General features: G+C 36.6%; 2 protein-coding genes across 10 annotated transcripts in view; both read right to left on the reverse strand.

Annotated features, from left to right (window-relative positions):
* The window catches only part of LOC127881763 (ubiquitin-like modifier-activating enzyme 1), a 44,043-nt gene extending 37,476 nt beyond the window's left edge, over positions 1–6,567 (reverse strand). The window contains exons 1-3 of one of the 5 annotated variants that reach the window (XM_052429885.1): positions 6,359–6,567; positions 2,780–2,875; positions 326–384 (exon numbers count right to left, since the gene is read on the reverse strand). In XM_052429885.1, the coding sequence (XP_052285845.1) occupies positions 326–384; positions 2,780–2,875; positions 6,359–6,400 (197 nt within the window). In that variant the 5' untranslated portion in view covers positions 6,401–6,567. Of the gene's footprint in view, positions 1–325; positions 385–2,779; positions 2,876–3,061; positions 3,177–3,318; positions 3,338–3,480; positions 3,639–6,358 lie in introns of those variants that run through there. The other 4 variants (XM_052429886.1, XM_052429888.1, XM_052429889.1 and 1 more) reach the window with 4 other exon arrangements.
* A 9,084-nt stretch (positions 6,568–15,651) lies between these two features.
* Positions 15,652–19,819, reverse strand: part of LOC127881768 (optineurin-like) — a 36,801-nt gene continuing 32,633 nt past the window's right edge. For all 5 annotated transcript variants that reach the window (XM_052429905.1, XM_052429906.1, XM_052429902.1 and 2 more), the window contains one exon: positions 15,652–18,444. In XM_052429905.1, the coding sequence (XP_052285865.1) occupies positions 18,301–18,444 (144 nt within the window). In that variant the 3' untranslated portion in view covers positions 15,652–18,300. The remainder of the gene's footprint in view (positions 18,445–19,819) is intronic.

Below are 19,819 nucleotides of genomic sequence, written 5' to 3' on the forward strand. Positions count from 1 at the left end.
CATAGGCCATAACAATATATCATTTAAAGTGTTTTAATTGAAGCTAAATGTGTTAACAACATTACTGTCTTTGTGATTTTGCTAACAAACTGTTTGTGTCTGACTTGGCAGCAGAGTGAAATTGGATTCTCAGCATCTTATAAAATGTGCCAAACAGATAAAATCTTTTGCAAAATCTGGAATTTATGGTTTAGGATCTTTTTGTATTTGATGGGCCTGAAAGCCTTATTTAATGTATCTTGTCATTTAGTTGAATCCTACCAACTTTTTGTTTACTTCATCACAAGTTCAGTTGTTTTGTGTGTTTTTTTAATGATGCACTTACAGTTGTCTTGAGTACAGGCCCTCATCCATTTCACTTTCAACACCATTTTTTGCCATGTCCTGCAAAAAAAGTAAAAAAGAAAATATCTGTTAAGTATATAAACATCATTTTATTAAAGTTGAGTAGTACATTTTTATTATGATACCTGTCTTATAAAATCAATTTTTGCTATGTTTTAATTATATAAAAATAAGAAAAACAAGGGACAAAATTGTCACAAAACCAGGTTTTCATTGTGAAAAAAAAATCTGATAAAGGGAGAAAACTCAAACTGAACTTTTGAAATGAACAAACAAAATTAACCCCCTTTGTAAGTTTGTTTTTTAAAAAAATCTATTTTTAGTCGTGGCGACCTTGACATTGGAGATATTGACGTGATTCTTTCGTGCGACACACCGTCCCATGATGGTGAACAAATGTGCCAAATGATTTTAAAATCTCACAATGAATGACATAGTTATGGCCAGGACAAGCTCATTTATGGCCATTTTTGACCTTTGAACTCAAAGTGTGACCTTGACCTTGGAGATATCGACGTAATTATTTTGCGCGACACACCGTCCAATGATAGTGAACAAATGTGCCAAATGATTTTAAAATCTGACTATGAACGACATAGTTATGGCCCGGACAAGCTTGTTCCGCCCGCCCGCCAGCCAGCCCGCCCGCATTCGCCAATCTAATAACCAGTTTTTTCCTTCGGAAAACCTGGTTAAAAATGTAATCCCTTGAACAGTGCCAAACTGCCAATTATGACATTTGAGGAATCATGAAAACAAAATTGGTAGATTATCAATATTACCATGTTAACGGCCATATATATCAAATCACTGATGCTAGTGATTTCAGAGATTTTACAAGTTATTAACTATACAAGTCTATTAGTCAGTGATTTTAGAAAAGATTTTAAGCTATTAACTACACAAGTCTATATCAATCTGTGACCCTTGAGCATGGCCCCATTTGAACAAACTGGGTAGAGGCCCATCATAAAATGAATCTACATGTTAAGGTTTTATACATATAGGTTAGGTTTTTTTTATCAATGAAATGATGAAACCCAAACAGACCTCCCAAATATGAAGATTCTGTGCATACAAATACACATTATCATATATTATATATCTATGCATAAACAATCATTATTGGAAATCCTCAGCCAAGTACAAAACAATTTGAAAGTTCAAAACTAACAAGAATATGTTTCTGCAATGAATTGAATTCTCATTTGGCAAGTTTGAGAAGTTTTATCAATTTATACAGGTTTTTTATTATTGGTCCTCTTTTGCTATTGGTCTTTGCTATTTTTTTAAACAAAATATTCTGTTTCTCCACGCAGATTGTATATTCCAAGGGGAATTAAAAATGTATACAGTCACAAATTACGAACAAAATATAGATATGTCAACAATGAATTCAGACAAAATATTTACAGTAACAAGACAGACGCGTATTTAGGTGGGGGGGCTAGGGGGCTAAAGCCCCCCCAGCTGGCTGGCAAGATATGATTTTTTTTAAAAGAGCCCCTTATAGTTTCAATCCACTTGTGTATTTCCTGTCATATGCCCCTAATTAAGCCATAAACAGCTGTCGATTTGTGTGATCAGCCCCCAGGCATGTGTACAGACGATCTAACATTCGCCAGCTAAACTGCACGCTTCACTGACTGTAAGTGATAAGCTGCGCTATTTGATTGGCTGAAGGAGATACATTCAGCTAATGAATTTGTCTGTCACACTTGATGTCTGAACTAAAGTTCTTGTTTGTTTTACATGCACTTTTATCATGCAAAATGCTGATTAGATAGCAGGAAATTGCGTCATTTCAAGGTGCCATTAAAAAAAAAAATTGACGACAGTAGGGGACACCCTGCTTGCACCCTCCCCAGTTCAGCCCCCCCTCTGAAAAATTTCTGGATACGTCTCTGCAAGAGATGTGTTTGTCAGAAACACAATGCCCCCTACTGCGCCGCTTTGAAATTTAACAAAATTTGACCGTTGACCTTGAAGGATGACCTTGACCTTAAACTTCCACCATTGAAAATGTGCAGCTTCATAAGATACACATGCATGCCAAATATCAAGTTGCTATCTTCAATATTGCAAAAGTTATGGCCAAGGTTAAAAGCTTTTTTCCGGACGGATGGACGGACAGACTGACTGACTGACAGTTCAACTGCTATATGCCACCCTCCCTGGGGCATAAAAATGATATAATTATTTCTTATTAAATATTCAGCATAATAATTATTTTCAACTAAGTGCAAGTCTAAATAAAAACTATAATGGTCTATTTTAACGTTTTTCACAAAAACCCTTATGGTCACCAAAACTGGTGGTACAATACTGGTGGTACCTCAATTATAAATTTCTATCACACTTCGGTCACTTCCATTGCACGTGCATCATGCACGATTAGTTACTAAAAGTTACAAATTATTAATGCGGTACATACTTTTTCTATGGAGTTGCTGTTGAAGTTGGAGCTGTGTGCTGAATCAACCTTTTGTCGTTTTGGAGGAGGCTCTTGATCAATGCTAACACTTGACATCTGAAAGCGAAAGCAATCGAAAACAATAGATCCACTTTAAACTATATGGGTGGGGAACTGGAACTTAAAGAAAACTATTTTACCCAACCATTTTACAACAGGAAGTCTGTGTATCTTCATACTTTGAACATTTGATCTTTTTTGCACACGCATGCGTAAAAAACTTACAATCCAAACAGCCATTACCTGACTCTTTTAAACAAACAGACGATAATAAAAATTTGCCGACTTAGAGTACCAAAATGGCGTCCGCGATATACACGTGCGGACGTTGGGAGAATTTAGAAATGACTCATGCGTGAAAATGATCGTAATATATATAAATAGCCATAATCAATATTTCTCTTATAATTTTTATGCATTAATATTACCATATAAACTAATTTTTAATATTTGCTTGTTCCAATATACACATCTAACTTATTTGTTTAATATATAACTACCAGGTCATTAACGATCTCATTTAAAACGTCAGCTCAACCAATACACAAAACAAAACCGGCAACTGTCAGAAAAGAATTTCACTAATTGTGTCTTTACACCTAAATGTCGATTAATTTGTATGTTTATTAAATATATATTATGTTTAAATATATCAAACTTACACAAGACAAGAACTTATACTCACACAATAACCGGAAAATTAAGTTTAGAAATGAGGAGTTTCCTAAAATACTATTTATGTTACACTACTTCCTGTTTCTATGTTATCGTTGCATGACGGGAGTTTTTGAAAAACGTGCATGTGCGTAGCGATTTTACGTTTGCCAACAAGAAAATATGTATGCCATATAGATTATAGCGGGCTATATATTATGTGTGTCGGTCACCAAGTGTGTTTTTCGGTCAGCGGATCTACTACTTTTATTTTCCACAGGAAAATTGCAAACGATTGGCATTTTTCATCCTCCTGAATTGTCTGTGAGCATTATCTACTCTAAATAATATGTCGACCGAGTTTGTCAATCAACCAAATCGTTTAAGGACGTATTTCTATTAAAAAATCATTGTCCCTTGTCGCAATAGCCAAAATTTCAATGCTAGATTTGGTCTGGTATGATTGATATAACGAGATCTTTAAACTTCATGAACATGATTGAATGCATAGTACACGCATACGTAATCTAATATGAGCAAGAACATTACAAGAGAAATGGCCTTTCGCTTATACGGATTATATTACTTACTTTTTATGGCAAATAGCGGACATTTTAACTCCGCCAAGGAGGGTCCCAAGTCAGACTGAACAAGGAGGGTGGGTTGACCATACGGCTAGCTGCCATACCCTGTGAAAACCCCGCTATTTACTGAGACGCCTGACAGCATAACAACAGACATCGCGGATCCGGTAGAAAATGGACCTCGAGCTGTTGGGCGTATGGCGCGGGAAGGGGAAAGCAAAACTCAACAAGATTCCATCAGACCGCAGACCATCGTCTCCACCAGGACCACTATCACCATCGGTACATGCAATGTCTGAACCTTACAGTGACCGGGAAGGCAGCGCAGGTAGCCGGCCACAGACATCAACCTCACTATCCAAGGAATCTGCGAATCAGGATGAACTTGTTCTGAGAAGAAGCGAATGTCTTACTCAGTTTTTGCTGTTCTTGGGGCAATGAGCAGGAGGCTGCAGCACACACCCATGGAATAGCACGGATGCTTTCCAAATCGGCACAGAGGGCGCTCATCGGTCGGGAGGCGAACGGACATCCTCATTCGATACAAATAAGATGATTAAAAGGGCACAATCCAGTGCTACGCTCGACGAACTACGAATGCACAGGACGATAAAGACAACTTTTACTGTCAACCATCATGCAAGACAGACAAATGAGGAACGTCATCATTGTGATGGGAGTCGTCAACGCCAAAATCGGCAGTAACAACAGAGGAGATCATGTGGAAGCAAGGGCTGTGCGAGATTAACGACAAGGGTGAGAGCTTCGCCGACCTGTGCGCCACAAGTAGCCTGGTCATTGAGGGAAGATTTTTCCATCACAGAAGGATACACATGGCAACTTTGGTGTCGCGAGACCTGTCAATGGAAAACCAGATCGATCACATGTAAATCGTGAAGAAATTTCGTCGCTCTCTCCGGGATGTACACGAAACATCGAAGCAAGACGAGTTCACGGTTACGAGAAGAGACAAACAAGCAGAAGTGGCATAAAGTGAAAGTAACAGTGACCTCAACATGCCAAGAAGTACTGCGCCGAACGTCATACATCCACATCACAGACGCTACATAAAGTTGAAGAAAACAGAGGAAAAAAGCAACGTCAGCAGAACAAGCTCCGCTTAAGATCCGCTGGCCAGACAAGTTCACCAACGGTTCTTATGGAGGAGAACAAAGCAGGTGTCCATTGAATAAGCGGCCTTCAGAGACGTTGGCAATGGATAGGTTACAACCTACGCAAGCCTTCATCCTTCATCCACTAAGACAAGACACTTTCTCGCCTGAAACCTGGAAGGTAAGAGAAAGAGCGGGCGGCCTAAAAACAATTTTTGCAGAGACCTGGATTAAGATGCCACTAGTAGATGGGCAATACATGTGAACGCTGCAAAACGGCTTCAGTGCAAATTGCTTTCTGTTTAAAACTGTTCCGTCTTCGATTTCGTAAATTCAGGCGATGTTAAAAATTTGTTTACATGGACATGGACATAGAGTTTCGTTTGATACCTTTCTTGTATAGTATAATACGCGCTGATGGGAACAAGACTCATAGGTACTCTCCTGATAACTTTTCTTGAGTTTGATTAATACTATATATTTGGTGAGTTTTGAATCTATTGTTATCAACATATTTATAATAATACATGCAATATATTTGCCAAGTTTATTATTGGAATAAAAAGAATTGCACTTGTTAACTCGTGAATTGTTGACTTGCTGAAAATGTCTGAGATCAACATCATACATTAGCACAGTTCTTTGAACTAACTACCGTACCAACTGCCGGTGCATGGCCTTTTTTATCGACAACTGATCCTGATTTCTGTAAGTTTTTACATTTCACAATCTTATAAAATATATTATTTTGATATAATATTTCTGATGACCACGCTGTGTAACAAGTAATTAACGCATTCTTTACAACGCATCAGTATCTCCTGTAATTAACTCGAGTTGAGGACCTATCTATTTTAAAGATTCGGCTATCGCGCAATTTGTTCTCTAATAGTGAATTATACTGTTTACTATGGGTGTTAACAATAAACGCCTTAATTAACACCACCCGCCTGAAATGTTCAACCCTGCTACGCAAAGGTAGTATACTGCGAATGTGTACACGGAGATAATAGATTACGTGGTACTTTATATAAATACTTAAATAGACACTTAATGCGAATTAAGCACTTCGTTTATCAAATTTTTTATTTATAGACGATACATGTTCAGACTAAAGTAAGATGTTACAATTTTGTACTGCGTACTTTTTACACTATTGAGATAAAAGGCAAATGCACACCTTTACATACCTGCGTGTTTCGTGCTCTGTGTTTACTTCCACCAATACCCATGGCAAGATGAGCAGTTAAATGTTAGATTTCCAAATATAACTCAATGCAGTCTTATCCATTGGATTTATTTTTTCTTAAAACAACCAGTTTTTACGTTCTTTCATTCTTAAAATGCAATTAATAAACTTAACTACACAACAAAAAATAGTAAAGCACGGTGGTCGTTTCCGCGTTAAAGAATAATCGATATGAGCAGAAAGTTATTAATCTAGGACTGTCATCGAGTTTTTAATCGATATTTGTTTCATTGATTATTGCCAAAGCATATACATGTACGCATTAACCTAATAATGTGTGGCGTTTTTAGAACAAACAGATTAACTTCTAAACGTATGCATGCTCCGTTTTACCATACGAGGTAATACATCTATATAAATAACATAAAATAGATCGTGCGCGATGTAAATAAGAACACGAAAACATAGATAACAAGGGACAAAATTGTCACAAAACCAGGTTTTCATTGTGAAAAAAAATCTGATTAAGGAAGAACAACTCAAACTGAACTTTTGAAATGAACAAACAAAATTAACCCCCTTTGTAAGTTTGTTTCAAAATAAATCTATTTTAAGTTGTGGTGACCTTGACATTGGAGATATTGACGTGATTCTTTCGTGCGACACACCGTCCCATGATGGTGAACAAATGCGCCAAATAATTGTAAAATCTCACAATGAATGACATAGTTATAGTTATAACTATGTAACTATACAATCAAATTTGATGAATGTGTTGTCTATACCTTAGTTTCAAGGGGCAAAGAACACATAAATATCATCAGACATTGTTTAAGTTTACAATAGTACACACAAATCCAACATGGCGTCCAAAATGGCCGCCAAGATGGCCACCAAAACATATTAATGATCATAACTATCTAACTATCCACTTAAATTTGATGAATTTGGTGTCTATACCTAGGTTTCAAGGGGCAAAGAACACATAAAGATCATCAGACATTGTTTAAGTTTACAATAGTACACACAAATCCAAAATGGCCGCCAAGATGGCCGCCAAACCATATTATTAATCATAACCATGTAAATATCCACTCAAATTTGATTATTTTGGTGGCTATACATAGATTTCAAGGGGCAAAGAACACATTAGAGATCATCAGACATAGTTAAAGTTTATTATATTAAACACAAATCCAACATGGCGTCCAAAATGGCCTCCAATATGGCCACCTGAATCTATTAATGATCATACCTTAGTAACTTTCACAATTGATTATTTTGGTGTCTATACCGAAGTTTTGAGGGGCAAAGAACACATTACGATTGTCAGACATAGTTTAAGTGTATTATATTACACTGAAATCTCACATGGCGTCAAACGACACAATACGAAGGACCACAAGTCCATTACTTTTGACGTGATGCTTGTTATGTGAAACGCCATAGTTTGGACCTGTCGTGATTTTTGGATTTTGACAAGAGGATTGATATTTTTCAGCTTCAGGCAACACTGAATTTGCAGGGAATGATGCGTATCTTGAATCAGAAAATACAGTACTCAGGGCTGCAATTGTCATTCAAATTCTTGCCTATGATTAATATGTACAATGGGGTCAAAGCGTGCATTCTGTCAACATAAGCCTTAGTTTGCAACCTTGCCACAACCTTCACACCATTGTTGTAACGTTTGACCAACCCTTGTATTGGAAGGCTGCCGAAATCGTCACTGATGCGCCACAAAGTAGTTTAAAGTGTTGATTAAAATTTGGGATGTTTCATAAACGTATGAGCTTGCGGGGGGGGGGGGGGGCAAAGGATCCCTCATGGCAGAAATCGCTCTCAAAAACATACTTGTGGCCGTCTATAGTGAAAATGCGCAAATTGTGCACATTGTGACACGAAAAATTGTCCAGAGGGCTGGGCTTCACGGGACAATCTTCTTGTTGAAAAAGGCATACACAGCCAGCTTACAGCCGAAATGACACAGGAAGCATAAAGGCATATCGTACTGAATGTTGGCTGATGCATTAGCAGGCAGTGCCCGATACGCTATCCATCTTTGCTGCAAATAAGCGACCTAGAGGAAACGCACCCAGACGTTTATCAAAAGTTCGGTATTGGTTTTCACGTTGTTCGTAGGAGCCATCAATGCTATACTGTGCTAGGACGTGATTCTTGTCATTGAGCACACATTGATGATGTGTTTATAGAGCACATGTGGTCTAACTCGAGGCAGTGAAATTGCCGAGGAAATGCAACCCCCTTGGACCCTATCTGCATCATCCGAGCACAACAGTGGGATGCAGGATTTCACAGATCTGACCTATACTTCAATTCCACAACACAAAGATTCAACTGAGGCGTGCATCAAAGGGGATTCTTTTGATCTATAGACAATGCAGACACAGATTACAACCTGCTCTCCATACACAGCTAACCCAACTCTGAGAAACATGGTCAATAAGATAGTGGCTGGGTCAGATGTGAATGTTCATGCAGTTGAGGCGGTTGGGAAAACGATCATAAGAGATATCATAGGAAACTCGGTCTTTGCTTATAAATTCACGAGAAAATACAGAGCCAAAGCTCTCGGGAATAGCTTGGCTGTTAAGATCGCTTCTGACCGTGCTTTTTATCCTGCTATTCTGTTCCAGCGTTTTCTGGTGGTGTAAAAATCTGGAGATCATTCCCTTGCAGTCGTATCGTCTTTTGAACTGAGCTCCCTTCCTGCTGCCTTCTTTGAAACCAAGAACATACTGTGTACAGCATATAAGCCTAAGATCCCTCAAGCAAGTTGAGAGTATGCTATAGACAAATCATGTGAGGCTGAGATGAACTGTATTCATGAAACAGATGCATGATGGTGGCACTTTGCTGAATCATTGACCATGGAGAAGGGCGACTTATATAACGCAATTGCAGAGTCTTATGTAGATTCATAGAAAATGCATTACGTACAAGCGACAGTGGGGTTCGATGGCTACGAAGACAGTCATTATAACAAAGACAACACGCACCGGAGACGATGAAACAAACGTGAATCATATTGTGAGTTTAGGCAAAGAAACAAAATGCTCATGTACAAAAGGAAGACTTTTTGTCTCGTGACAGAAACACGGCCGGCATGGTTGTTCTGACCAGCACAACTCTGCCTTAAATGGGATGCTATATTGTTCTGTCTTCAGCGGATGCAGACGTTGAAATTGTTAAAGGAACAGTATAACGATCCCGTCGTAGCACCACACAGTTGTAGGGCGAGGATACAGATTTGCTCATCTAGATCCTGCATTACTCCGAAAGGGACAATAAAACCATCTACTTCTGCTTTGATGTAAATAAATTGTCAAAGGAACGCAAAGTGTATAATATTAATCTTTTGGACGAACTCATGCTTATTCAGGCTGTAATTAATATTCAATGATTTTCAGCAACGGTAAAAAATGAAGTCTACAGCAGTTAGTAAAACCTGATCCTATTTTGAAGTCATGTGCTAGTTCATTCTCTCTTCCAAATGTCATAAATTGGAGTTTATGATAATTCAACTGCTTAATGATAACCTCAACTCGATTAAAGTGGTCCTTGTCTCTTAAACTATGGCGTTTTACATAACAACCATAACTTTAAGTAACAAGTTATGGACCTGTAGTCCTTCGTATTGTGTTAATGGCCATTTTGGTCGCCGTGTTGGATGTTTGTGTAACATAATTAGCTTTTGTATGATGATATAAATGTGATATTTATGTGTTCTTTTCTCCCTGAAACCTGGGTATAGACACCAAATTAATCAAATTTGAGTGAACAGTTACAATGTCATATTTTATTATCATAAATAGGTTTTGACCGCCGTCTTGGCGGCCATTTTGGATTTGAGTGATATATAATTAACTTATAAAAAATGTCTGATGACGTTAATGTGTTCTTTGCCCACTGAAACCTATCTATAGACACCAAAATGTAGATCTAAAATTGAGTGGAAAGTAACATAGTTATGATCATTAATATGTTTTGGTGGCCATCTTGGCAGCCATTTTGACACCATGTTGGATTTCTGTGTGACATTATTAACTTACACTTTGTCTGACGAAATAAATATGTTTTTTGCCCCCTGAAACCGTGGTATAAGCACCAAATTCATCAAATTTGAGTGGATGGTAACATAGCTATGATCATAAATGGTTTTTTGCGGCCATCTTGGCGGCCATTTTTGAAGCCATGTTGGATTTGTGTGCACTATATTAAACTTACACACTGTCTGAATTTAAATTCAAACTAGTCAAATTGTTGTGTACGAAATCAAAATCAAGTAATATTCACAGCAGTTAAACCTTTCAGAGAATTTGTTTTTTTTTTAATCATTTTTCAATCCTGACGGCGGCCATCTTGAAAACGGACGCCATTTTGAAATTTTGTAGTGGCTAACGTGCTTGATCAAATCTATAGTGACTGAAGAGTATATGTGCCAAATTCGGTGCTTGCATCACAAACTGAACGATTTCTTGATATATAGACTTAATCTGCTGAGCTAATAGTAGACTAGACTAAATCTGTGGTGAAAAAAGGATGGCAATTGTGCAGAGGAGGGCCACCTAAAATGTGTTCTTCAGGTCAAGCACATACTAAGTACTTTTGAAGATACTATTTGTTATTAAGGAAATTAAACTGTTTTGGAATACTGTAGTAGTTCAGTATTTAATTAGTATATTAAGGAAGTTAAAATGTTTTAGAATGGTCCAATGTTAAATTTTAGTGTAGTAAGGAAGTTAAAATTGTTTTAGAATGGTCCATTATTAAATTAATGTGTTAGAATGATCCAATATTAAATATATAGATGATCTGCTTTGATTACGAAAATTTCCAAAATAACTATAGGCAAAGATGCCAATTTTCATTAAAAAAACACTGACATGATGCAATATTATAATCCATTTTCCATGGCCTTAAGTTACATGGCGCCAAACATTCCATGGACTTAAGTCCTATGATGGCAAACATTCCATGGCCTTAAGTCCAACGAACCAAAACATTTCATGTCCTTTAGTCCAATTGCCCCAAACATCCCATGGTCCTAAGTCCAATAGCCCCAAATAGTTCATGGCCTTAAGTCCAATAGCCCCAAACATCCCATGGTCCTAAATCCAAAAGCCCCAAACATCCCATGGTCCTAAGTCCAATACCTCCAAACATTTCATGGCCTTAAGTCCAATAGCCCCAAACATTTCATGGCCTTAAGTCCAATAGCCCCAAACATTTCATGGCCTTAAGTCCAATAGCCCCAAACATTTCATGGCCTTAAGTCAAATAGCCCCAAACATTTCATGGCCTTAAGTCCAATAGCCCCAAACATCCCATGGTCCTAAATCCAAAAGCCCCAAACATCCCATGGTCCTAAGTCCAATACCCCCAAACATTTCATGGCCTTAAGTCCAATAGCCCCAAACATTTCATGGCCTTAAGTCCAATAGCCCCAAACATTTCATGGCCTTAAGTCCAATAGCCCCAAACATTTCATGGCCTTAAGTCAAATAGCCCCAAACATTTAATGGCCTTAAGTCAAATAGCCCCAAACATCCCATGGTCCTAAGTCCATCAGCGCCAAACATTCCATGGCCTCAAGTCCTATGACGGCAAACATTCCATGGCCTCCAGTCAAATGGCGCCAAACATCCCATGTTCCTAAGTCCTATGGCCCCAAACATATTCCAGAGAGTTTGTTAGGAATCGTCATGCTGCTACTTCAAAAGGGCAGAGCCAGGTCCGACATCTCTTTTGTCTTTATTGGTCCATGAGGTTCAAGTACTCTAAAATCATTTATAATCGTGTTAAAAAAGATTGTGGTTAAAAAAAATACTTTTTGTGGGCATGTAATTTCAAGGATTTCTGATTTTTTAAAAAGAAGAGGAATTTGACCAGGTCAAGCCTTTTTTCTTTTGAAGACAAACTGATGGACAGAGTGACTCCTGAACAGCCAGTGGCATAATAATGATGTGAACATTATTTTACAATTTTGTTTTACATAGTACTCATGTAAAACTATTTAATGGTCAACACAAGAGCTGTCTCCATAGGATGACATATCCCCCAAAAAACGCTTTGAAAGAAGTTATGAGCATTTTTCGAAACCTAAACGCAGATTTCGAAACCTAAACACGGACCCTAAGTTCAAGGTCAAAGGGGTCAACATTTTTTGTGCGTATGGGAAGGCCTTGTTTACATACACATGCATACCATATATGAAGGTTGTATCTGAAGCGACAATAGAAGTTATGAGCATTTTTCGAAACCTAAACGCAGATTTCGAAACCTAAACGCGGACCCTAAGTTCAAGGTGAAGGTCAAAGGGCTCAAAATTTGTGTGCGTATGGAAAGGCATTGTCCCTATACACATGCATACACACGCAAAGTGTGACGGAAAGACGGACGGGCGGACAAACGGATGCTCCGATCACTATATGCCCTCCTTGGGGGGCATAATAAAAAGTTCATAAACATTGCATCACTTAAAAATTCATAAACATGTACTCAATGTATTCTAGAATGTATAATATATACACAGAATGCAATCGCATAAATGCTTATAGTAGTCATTTCATCAAAGAAACACATATTACAAAGTCCACATTTTTGCGTTTAACCACTCTGGCCACAAACAACTAAAACTTTCAAATCTTTCCACACCTAAACTCGGTTTACCAAACCTTTTTTAGAATTACATATCCCAGTATGAAAATATAACGTTTGCACCTCATAAATGTTTACAATTATTTGAATTTTTGTAATTATAATTACTGGTAATTCAAATGAATGGCACTTAAATCAATGACTAGGTCAAGCCTTTTTTCTTTTGAAGAAAAGCAAAACTATAGCAAAATTTTATATTTCAATGGCAAAACAAAGTTTACTCTGTATGAATACCTAATCATATTTAGCAGAAGTAATAAAATCAGCAAATAATGGCTACACCGCAGCATTGCATTATATAATCAGGCTTTCTAGCAGCACCTTTGAAAAAACTAGGAGAAAACTAGGAAAATTATTTACAAAAAACTAGGAAAAAACTAGGAAAATGTAGGAAGTTTGAAACAACAAGAGATGTGTTCGTCAGAAGCACAATGCCTCCTATTGGGCCGCTTTGAGAAAAAAATAAACATTTGTGTTTTGTTGACCTTTGACCTTTAAGGATGACCTTGACCTTGAACTTCCACCACTCAAAATGTGCAGCTTCATGAGAATGCCGCTTTGAAATTTTATTTTAAAAATTTGACCTTTGACCTTGAAGGATGACCTTGACCTTGAAATTACACCACTCAAAATGTGCAGCTTCATGAGATACACATGCATGCCAAATATCAAGTTGCTATCTTCAATATTTAAACAGTTTTGGCCAATATTAAAGTTTTCGGACGGACAGACGCCATATATTTGACATTTGACCTTGAAGGATGACCTTGACCTTTCACCACTCAAAATGTTCAGCTCCATGAGATGCACATGCATGCCAAATATCAAGTTGCTATATTCAATATTGAAAAAGTTATGGCCAATGTTAAAGTTTTCGGACGGACAGACGCCATATATTTGACATTTTACCTTGAAGGATGACCTTGACCTTTCACCACTCAAAATGTTCAGCTCCATGAGATACACATGCATGCCAAAAGTTGCTATATTCAATAGTAAAAAAGTAATGGCCAATGTTAAAGTTTTTTTCGGACGGACAGACTGACTGACTTACTGACTGACGGACAGTTCAACTGCTATATGCCACCCTATCGGGGGCATAAAAACTAGGAGTTACTACTAAGAAGTTTGTTACCTTTTCGACTTTTCCCTACCTGATTACCACAGTAACTGTACACATTTCATACAACAGGACTGTTAAGCTGACTAATGGCTATATTCTAGAACGTCACTCAACCTCAACCTCGACTAAGGAAGGCTTGAGGGCGCCTTAGTTAGTTTGAGTCAAGGAAGAGATTGGTATTCACAGTGTTTACTTAGTCGAGGAGAGCTGGAGGAGTCTACAAAGCATGAATGTATTTAATCCGTTTAATAGCTAAATGTCGAAGTAATTGGTTTATAACAATATACATGTGTAAATTACATATTCATAGGTGTGAACAAATGTTTGTTTTGAATAACACAATTGACCCTATTTTTGTTGCGACCCTAAAATTTGCATTGCTATTTTGAATAAACTTTGTAACAGAAAATTGTTTGTTTTGGGGCATTTTCTTACGTCCAACTTTACATAGTTAGAAAGGATGTTGCACAGACATTATGAAGATTTCTGTCTATGGATATTGTTGGTGCATTATGAACTTGCTTGTTTTCAATGAAAATCAAACAAAAATACGCTGACCTAACATCCGTTATTTTTTGGCGATTTAAGTGGAAACAAACACCCTTTTTATCATACAATAGTTATATATTACTATCAAATATTTTCATATGAACACAATTTCATTAATGATTTTGTTCAATATGGTATGTGACAAATGTTAATGCTGTTATAATAACACCACTTGTTTTGTGACTGCTTGCGTTGACAAAAATATTTTGTATATTTCAGTGATTCTATAGGTATTTTTTTTAATATTCTGTACGTATACAACTTGATAAAAAAAATCAAAGGCAAATGCGTACGAATATAACAAACAAATGGGTAGCATATTCAAAGCGCGACATTATCAGAAACATTATTACTAGTAGTATCATTATTATTGGTTTTGTAGATTCAAAGTCTTCAGTGTGTGGCCTCAGTAAGGAGGAACAATATCTGCACGGTCTGCAATACAATAAAACTATGGTATGCTATTAATACTTGCTATCTTAAGTATAAGCATTCTATCTTCTATGTCGCAAATAATAAATTTTCTAAACACTTACGAAACCACATCATAAAATATAAAGCCATAGACCCAAACTTACATCACACCATAAGCTTATACGAAAGATCCTTTTTAAATGTAAATATGTGATGTGATACAACTATCAGACTAACAAATGTATATTCATTACAGGTTAGAGGTTATGTGCTGGCTTTATAACATTGATTAAACGCTGTTAAAATTATGTTGGGTAAATATGATTAAACGCAGCTCCCACTTAAATTTATGAAATTAAAATCAAACAATATAAATGGCTTCAAATGTTTATATTACCGATAGATTTTTCGGCATGAACATGTACTATTATCATATTCATTGAAGTGATTTTAACATATATCTATCTGTAATAGTTTTATCACAATATGTTGAAAGAACACCAAATTTTCAAGAACAAAGAACAGAGTGGCGTAACATTTCATTTAATACAGCTAGAACAATTATGCGCTTTATGCCGACATGGAAAAAGTTTAAACATATATATTTTCAAACAGCAACCATTGCATTTGTGTGTAAGAGCATAACGAATGATTTTTATTGGTCTGAATCGTAAATATTCGTAAACGGCGACGGGTTATCATTATGAGCAATAATGATCGGCTTGATCAGTAAATATAAATTTAGTATTACAGAGTACATGCATTATCTACATTAAACTATTTAAAACATTGATTTGGATGCCATTTCATGACCGGGCAAATTATCACACTGTGATACAAAAATATGAAACCATTTTCCACTTAGCACCTCCATATATGAATGATCTAGTAACATTTTCAAATAATGAATCCCACTGTCTTATATCAGCTTTGCAAAAAGATCTTGTTTTGACAAACAAACCACGCACAAAATACTTTAGTGATACATTTGCATATTATTGTTTTATCGTATGAAACAAATTAAGACAGGAATTGAGAAACAAATCTTTAATATCCTCAATTGAACGTTGTTATAAAGCATATCTACTTCAACAAATTACAGATTAGAGTAATTTTATGTTAAATATCAATATAATAATTGAAAAATGCAAATAAAAGTTATATACCCACAAAATGGTTTCTGTATGGAATTATTATTATTATTATTACATGATGCAATAGCTGTCTGTACAGTTGAGTGTAATTTCTGAATAAATTATCCTCCAAAATTCACATTTTCGGACACATGTTCTTCTGAAAGGGTCTCCAAATTAATAATGAAATGCATGTATATCAAGTTTAAAGAAGTTTATTTATGTTGAACAAACATTTGTCAAGATTGTGCATACCCACTTTAACTGTGAACGTTGTCGAATACATGACCATTGTTGTAAATATGCATCATTATACTATTATAAGTAAATGAGACTGCTACATGTATATAACATTGAACGCAATTCATTTTAAACATCACTAATTGATAGGCAACAATCCTCGCATTAAAATATTACCATTCGAAACCATAATTAAAAATCTCATCTGAAAAGTCACAAAAAGCGATTGTTAGTACTGATAAAGTGGGTTTCCTCAAATTAAATGTTGTTTACCATCTTGTACTGCTTCATGCGCACAAGATTCAAGTGTATATAAATCTACAAAAAGAGCCATCACCAAAGTGCGCTAGAATAAATATTATATCATTAACCCAAGATTTTGTGGTTCAAAATCCGCAATACAGCGTATTTTTCAAGTTACCCACACTTTGAAATAACTAACAATAACAAAATAAACATATAGTTGTATGAGCTTCTGTTTTGGTGTTCATAAAAAACACGTCGAGTGAGGCTCGAGGAACAACTTCACTACCTCACCGTATCCTCCCTAAGGCAAGGAACCTCGAGCTGTCCTTACGGTTGTGAATACCAATGTGTGTGAAGGAGGGGACCGTTAGATAAAATCACGTGAGTAATTATACTGATCAGATTTAACTGAGGTTGGGTTAAGTGGAGGAACGTTCAGAATATAGCCATATTTTTTCATTTGTAGTCATCACAGAGCTCAGTCCAACTTTCAGGTATCACTTATGAAGGCTAGACTCTGTGACCAGTGACACCAGACCCCACAAAGACTACCAAATATTGTCAGCTAAAAAACCTGAAGGTCCTATTTTGAAACAAAGTCTCTAAAACACATTAAAAGACTGTTTAACATTATCCCAAAAAGTGCCAAATTAGTGAAAAACTAGGAAAACTAGGTTAGGACAAAACTAGGAAAAACTAGGAGCACATTTAAAAAACTAGGAAATACTAGGAACGCTGGAAAGCCTGTATAATCATAACACAAAGCGGTGCTCCAACCAACTGCGTATCTCTTGTTTTCAAGGCATCCAATGTAATGAACTTGTTGTGATTCTGCAGGACTTTTCCTTGTGTATATATGGGTCCTTTAAATGTACCCGTTCCAAAAGCAAAATGGTAAAAACATCCAAATTTGAAAAATAAAATGGAAAATAGTTATTATTTTTAAAGAAGTGTCAAATGATTATTATATCTCAATTTTATTTCATCTTACAAAGTACATGTACATAATTTAAATTCATATGATTTGGTATTTTAATTTGAATTATTATAAAGAGTTATATTAAAAAGGTTTTTCCAAAGTAGTGGACTTTTCACGCTAAAATTTCCCAATCCCGAAATTGCATTTTTTCCCAAAATGGCCAGAAAACGTTTGTGTCTGTGTCTAGTTGTCAAGGCATTCAATAACATGAATCTGCAGTGAGTCGATGTCCGGTACCCGGCTGTATCACTATTTGTCAAGGCATTCAATGACTTGAATTTGCAGTGAGTCAATGTCCGGTACCCGGCAGTATCTCTAGTTGTCAAGACATTCAATGACATGAATTTGCAGTGAGTCAATGTCCAGTACCCGGCTGTATCTCTAGTTGTCAAGGCATTCAATGACGTGAATCTGCAGTGAGTCAATGTCCGGTACCCGGCAGTATCTCTAGTTGTCGAGACATTCAATGACATGAATTTGCAGTGAGTCAATATCCGGTACCCGGCTGTATCTCTAGTAGTCAAGGCATTCAATGACATGAATCTGCAGTGAGTCAATGCCGGTTCCCGGCTGTATCTCTAGTTGTCAAGACATTCAATGACGTGAATCTGCAGGGAGTCCATGTCCGGGCACCATTTATCACACTTGGGACACTTTTGGTTCTCGTCTTCATCCTGGCCACTGCTTCCTGCACTGCTCTGGGAATGCGCCTGGGGAGGCAACTGAAGGACACAAATAGGGTGTGTCACAATCTTGTAAGTTATGACAAAGCACAGTTGCGTATGTTGTGACAAAGCAAAATTACATAGGTTATGACTAATCACAATCACATATGTTTTGACATAAACATATTTGTGTGTTATGTCAAAGCACAATTGCATTTGTTATGATAAATCCAACTCAAAAGGGTTATGACAAAGCACAATCACGTACGTTATGACAAAACACAATTTTATACATTTTGGCAAAGCACAATCAAATATGTTTTGACAAGGCACAATAAAATATTTTATGAAAAAGCACTACCTTATGTTATGACACTAAACAATTGTATATGTCATGACAAAGCACAATCAAATATCTTTACAGGAATAATTAATGCATTTTTGACTTTTAAACACTTAAGTAATAAAGGTAATTACAATAAAAAGTGCTTACTCAGATATTTGCATAACTAACCAAGGCTTTTTCACATGTGCAGGCTTATGAAAGTTGTACTTGGCATAAAAAAAATCGTCATAAAACCCAAACAAGAGGGCCATAATGGCCCTGAATCGCTCACCTGACTAACCAAATACAATCCCAACCCAGATTTCATCAAGATAAACATTCTGACCAAATTTCATAAAGATTGGATGAAAACTGTGACCTCTATTGCCTACACAAGGTTTTTCTATTATTTGACCTAGTGACCTAGTTTTTGACCTCAGATGACCCAAATACAATCCCAACCCAGATTTCATCAAGATAAACATTCTGACCAAAGTTCAAAAAGATTGGATGAAAACTGCGACCTCTATTGTCTATACAAGGTTTTTCTATTATTTGACCTAGTGACCTAGTTTTTGACCTAGTGACCTAGTTTTTGACCCCAGATGACCCAAATACAATCCCAACCCAGATTTCATCAAGATAAACATTCTGACCAAATTTCATAAAGATTGGATGAAAACTGTGACCTCTACTGTCTACACAAACAAATTGTTGACGGTTTTTCTAGTATTTGACCTAGTGACCTAGTTTTTGACCTCAGATGACCCAAATATAATCACAACCCAGATTTCATCAAGATAAACATTCTGACCAAATTTCATAAAGATTGGATGAAAACTGCGACCTCTATTGTCTACACAAGGTTTTTCTATTATTTGACCTAGTTTTTGACCTAGTGACCTAGTTTTTGACCCCAGATGACCCAAATACATTCCCAATCTAGATTTCATCAAGATTAACATTCTGACCAAATTTCATAAAGATTGGATGAAAACTGTGACCTCTACTGTCTACACAAGGTTTTTCTATTATCTGACCTAGTTTTTGACCTAGTGACCTAGTTTTTGACCCCAGATGACCCAAATACAATCCCAACCCAGATTT

Source organism: Dreissena polymorpha, chromosome 5, assembly GCF_020536995.1.
Source record: "Dreissena polymorpha isolate Duluth1 chromosome 5, UMN_Dpol_1.0, whole genome shotgun sequence".
NCBI classification, from domain to species: Eukaryota; Metazoa; Mollusca; class Bivalvia; order Myida; family Dreissenidae; genus Dreissena; species Dreissena polymorpha.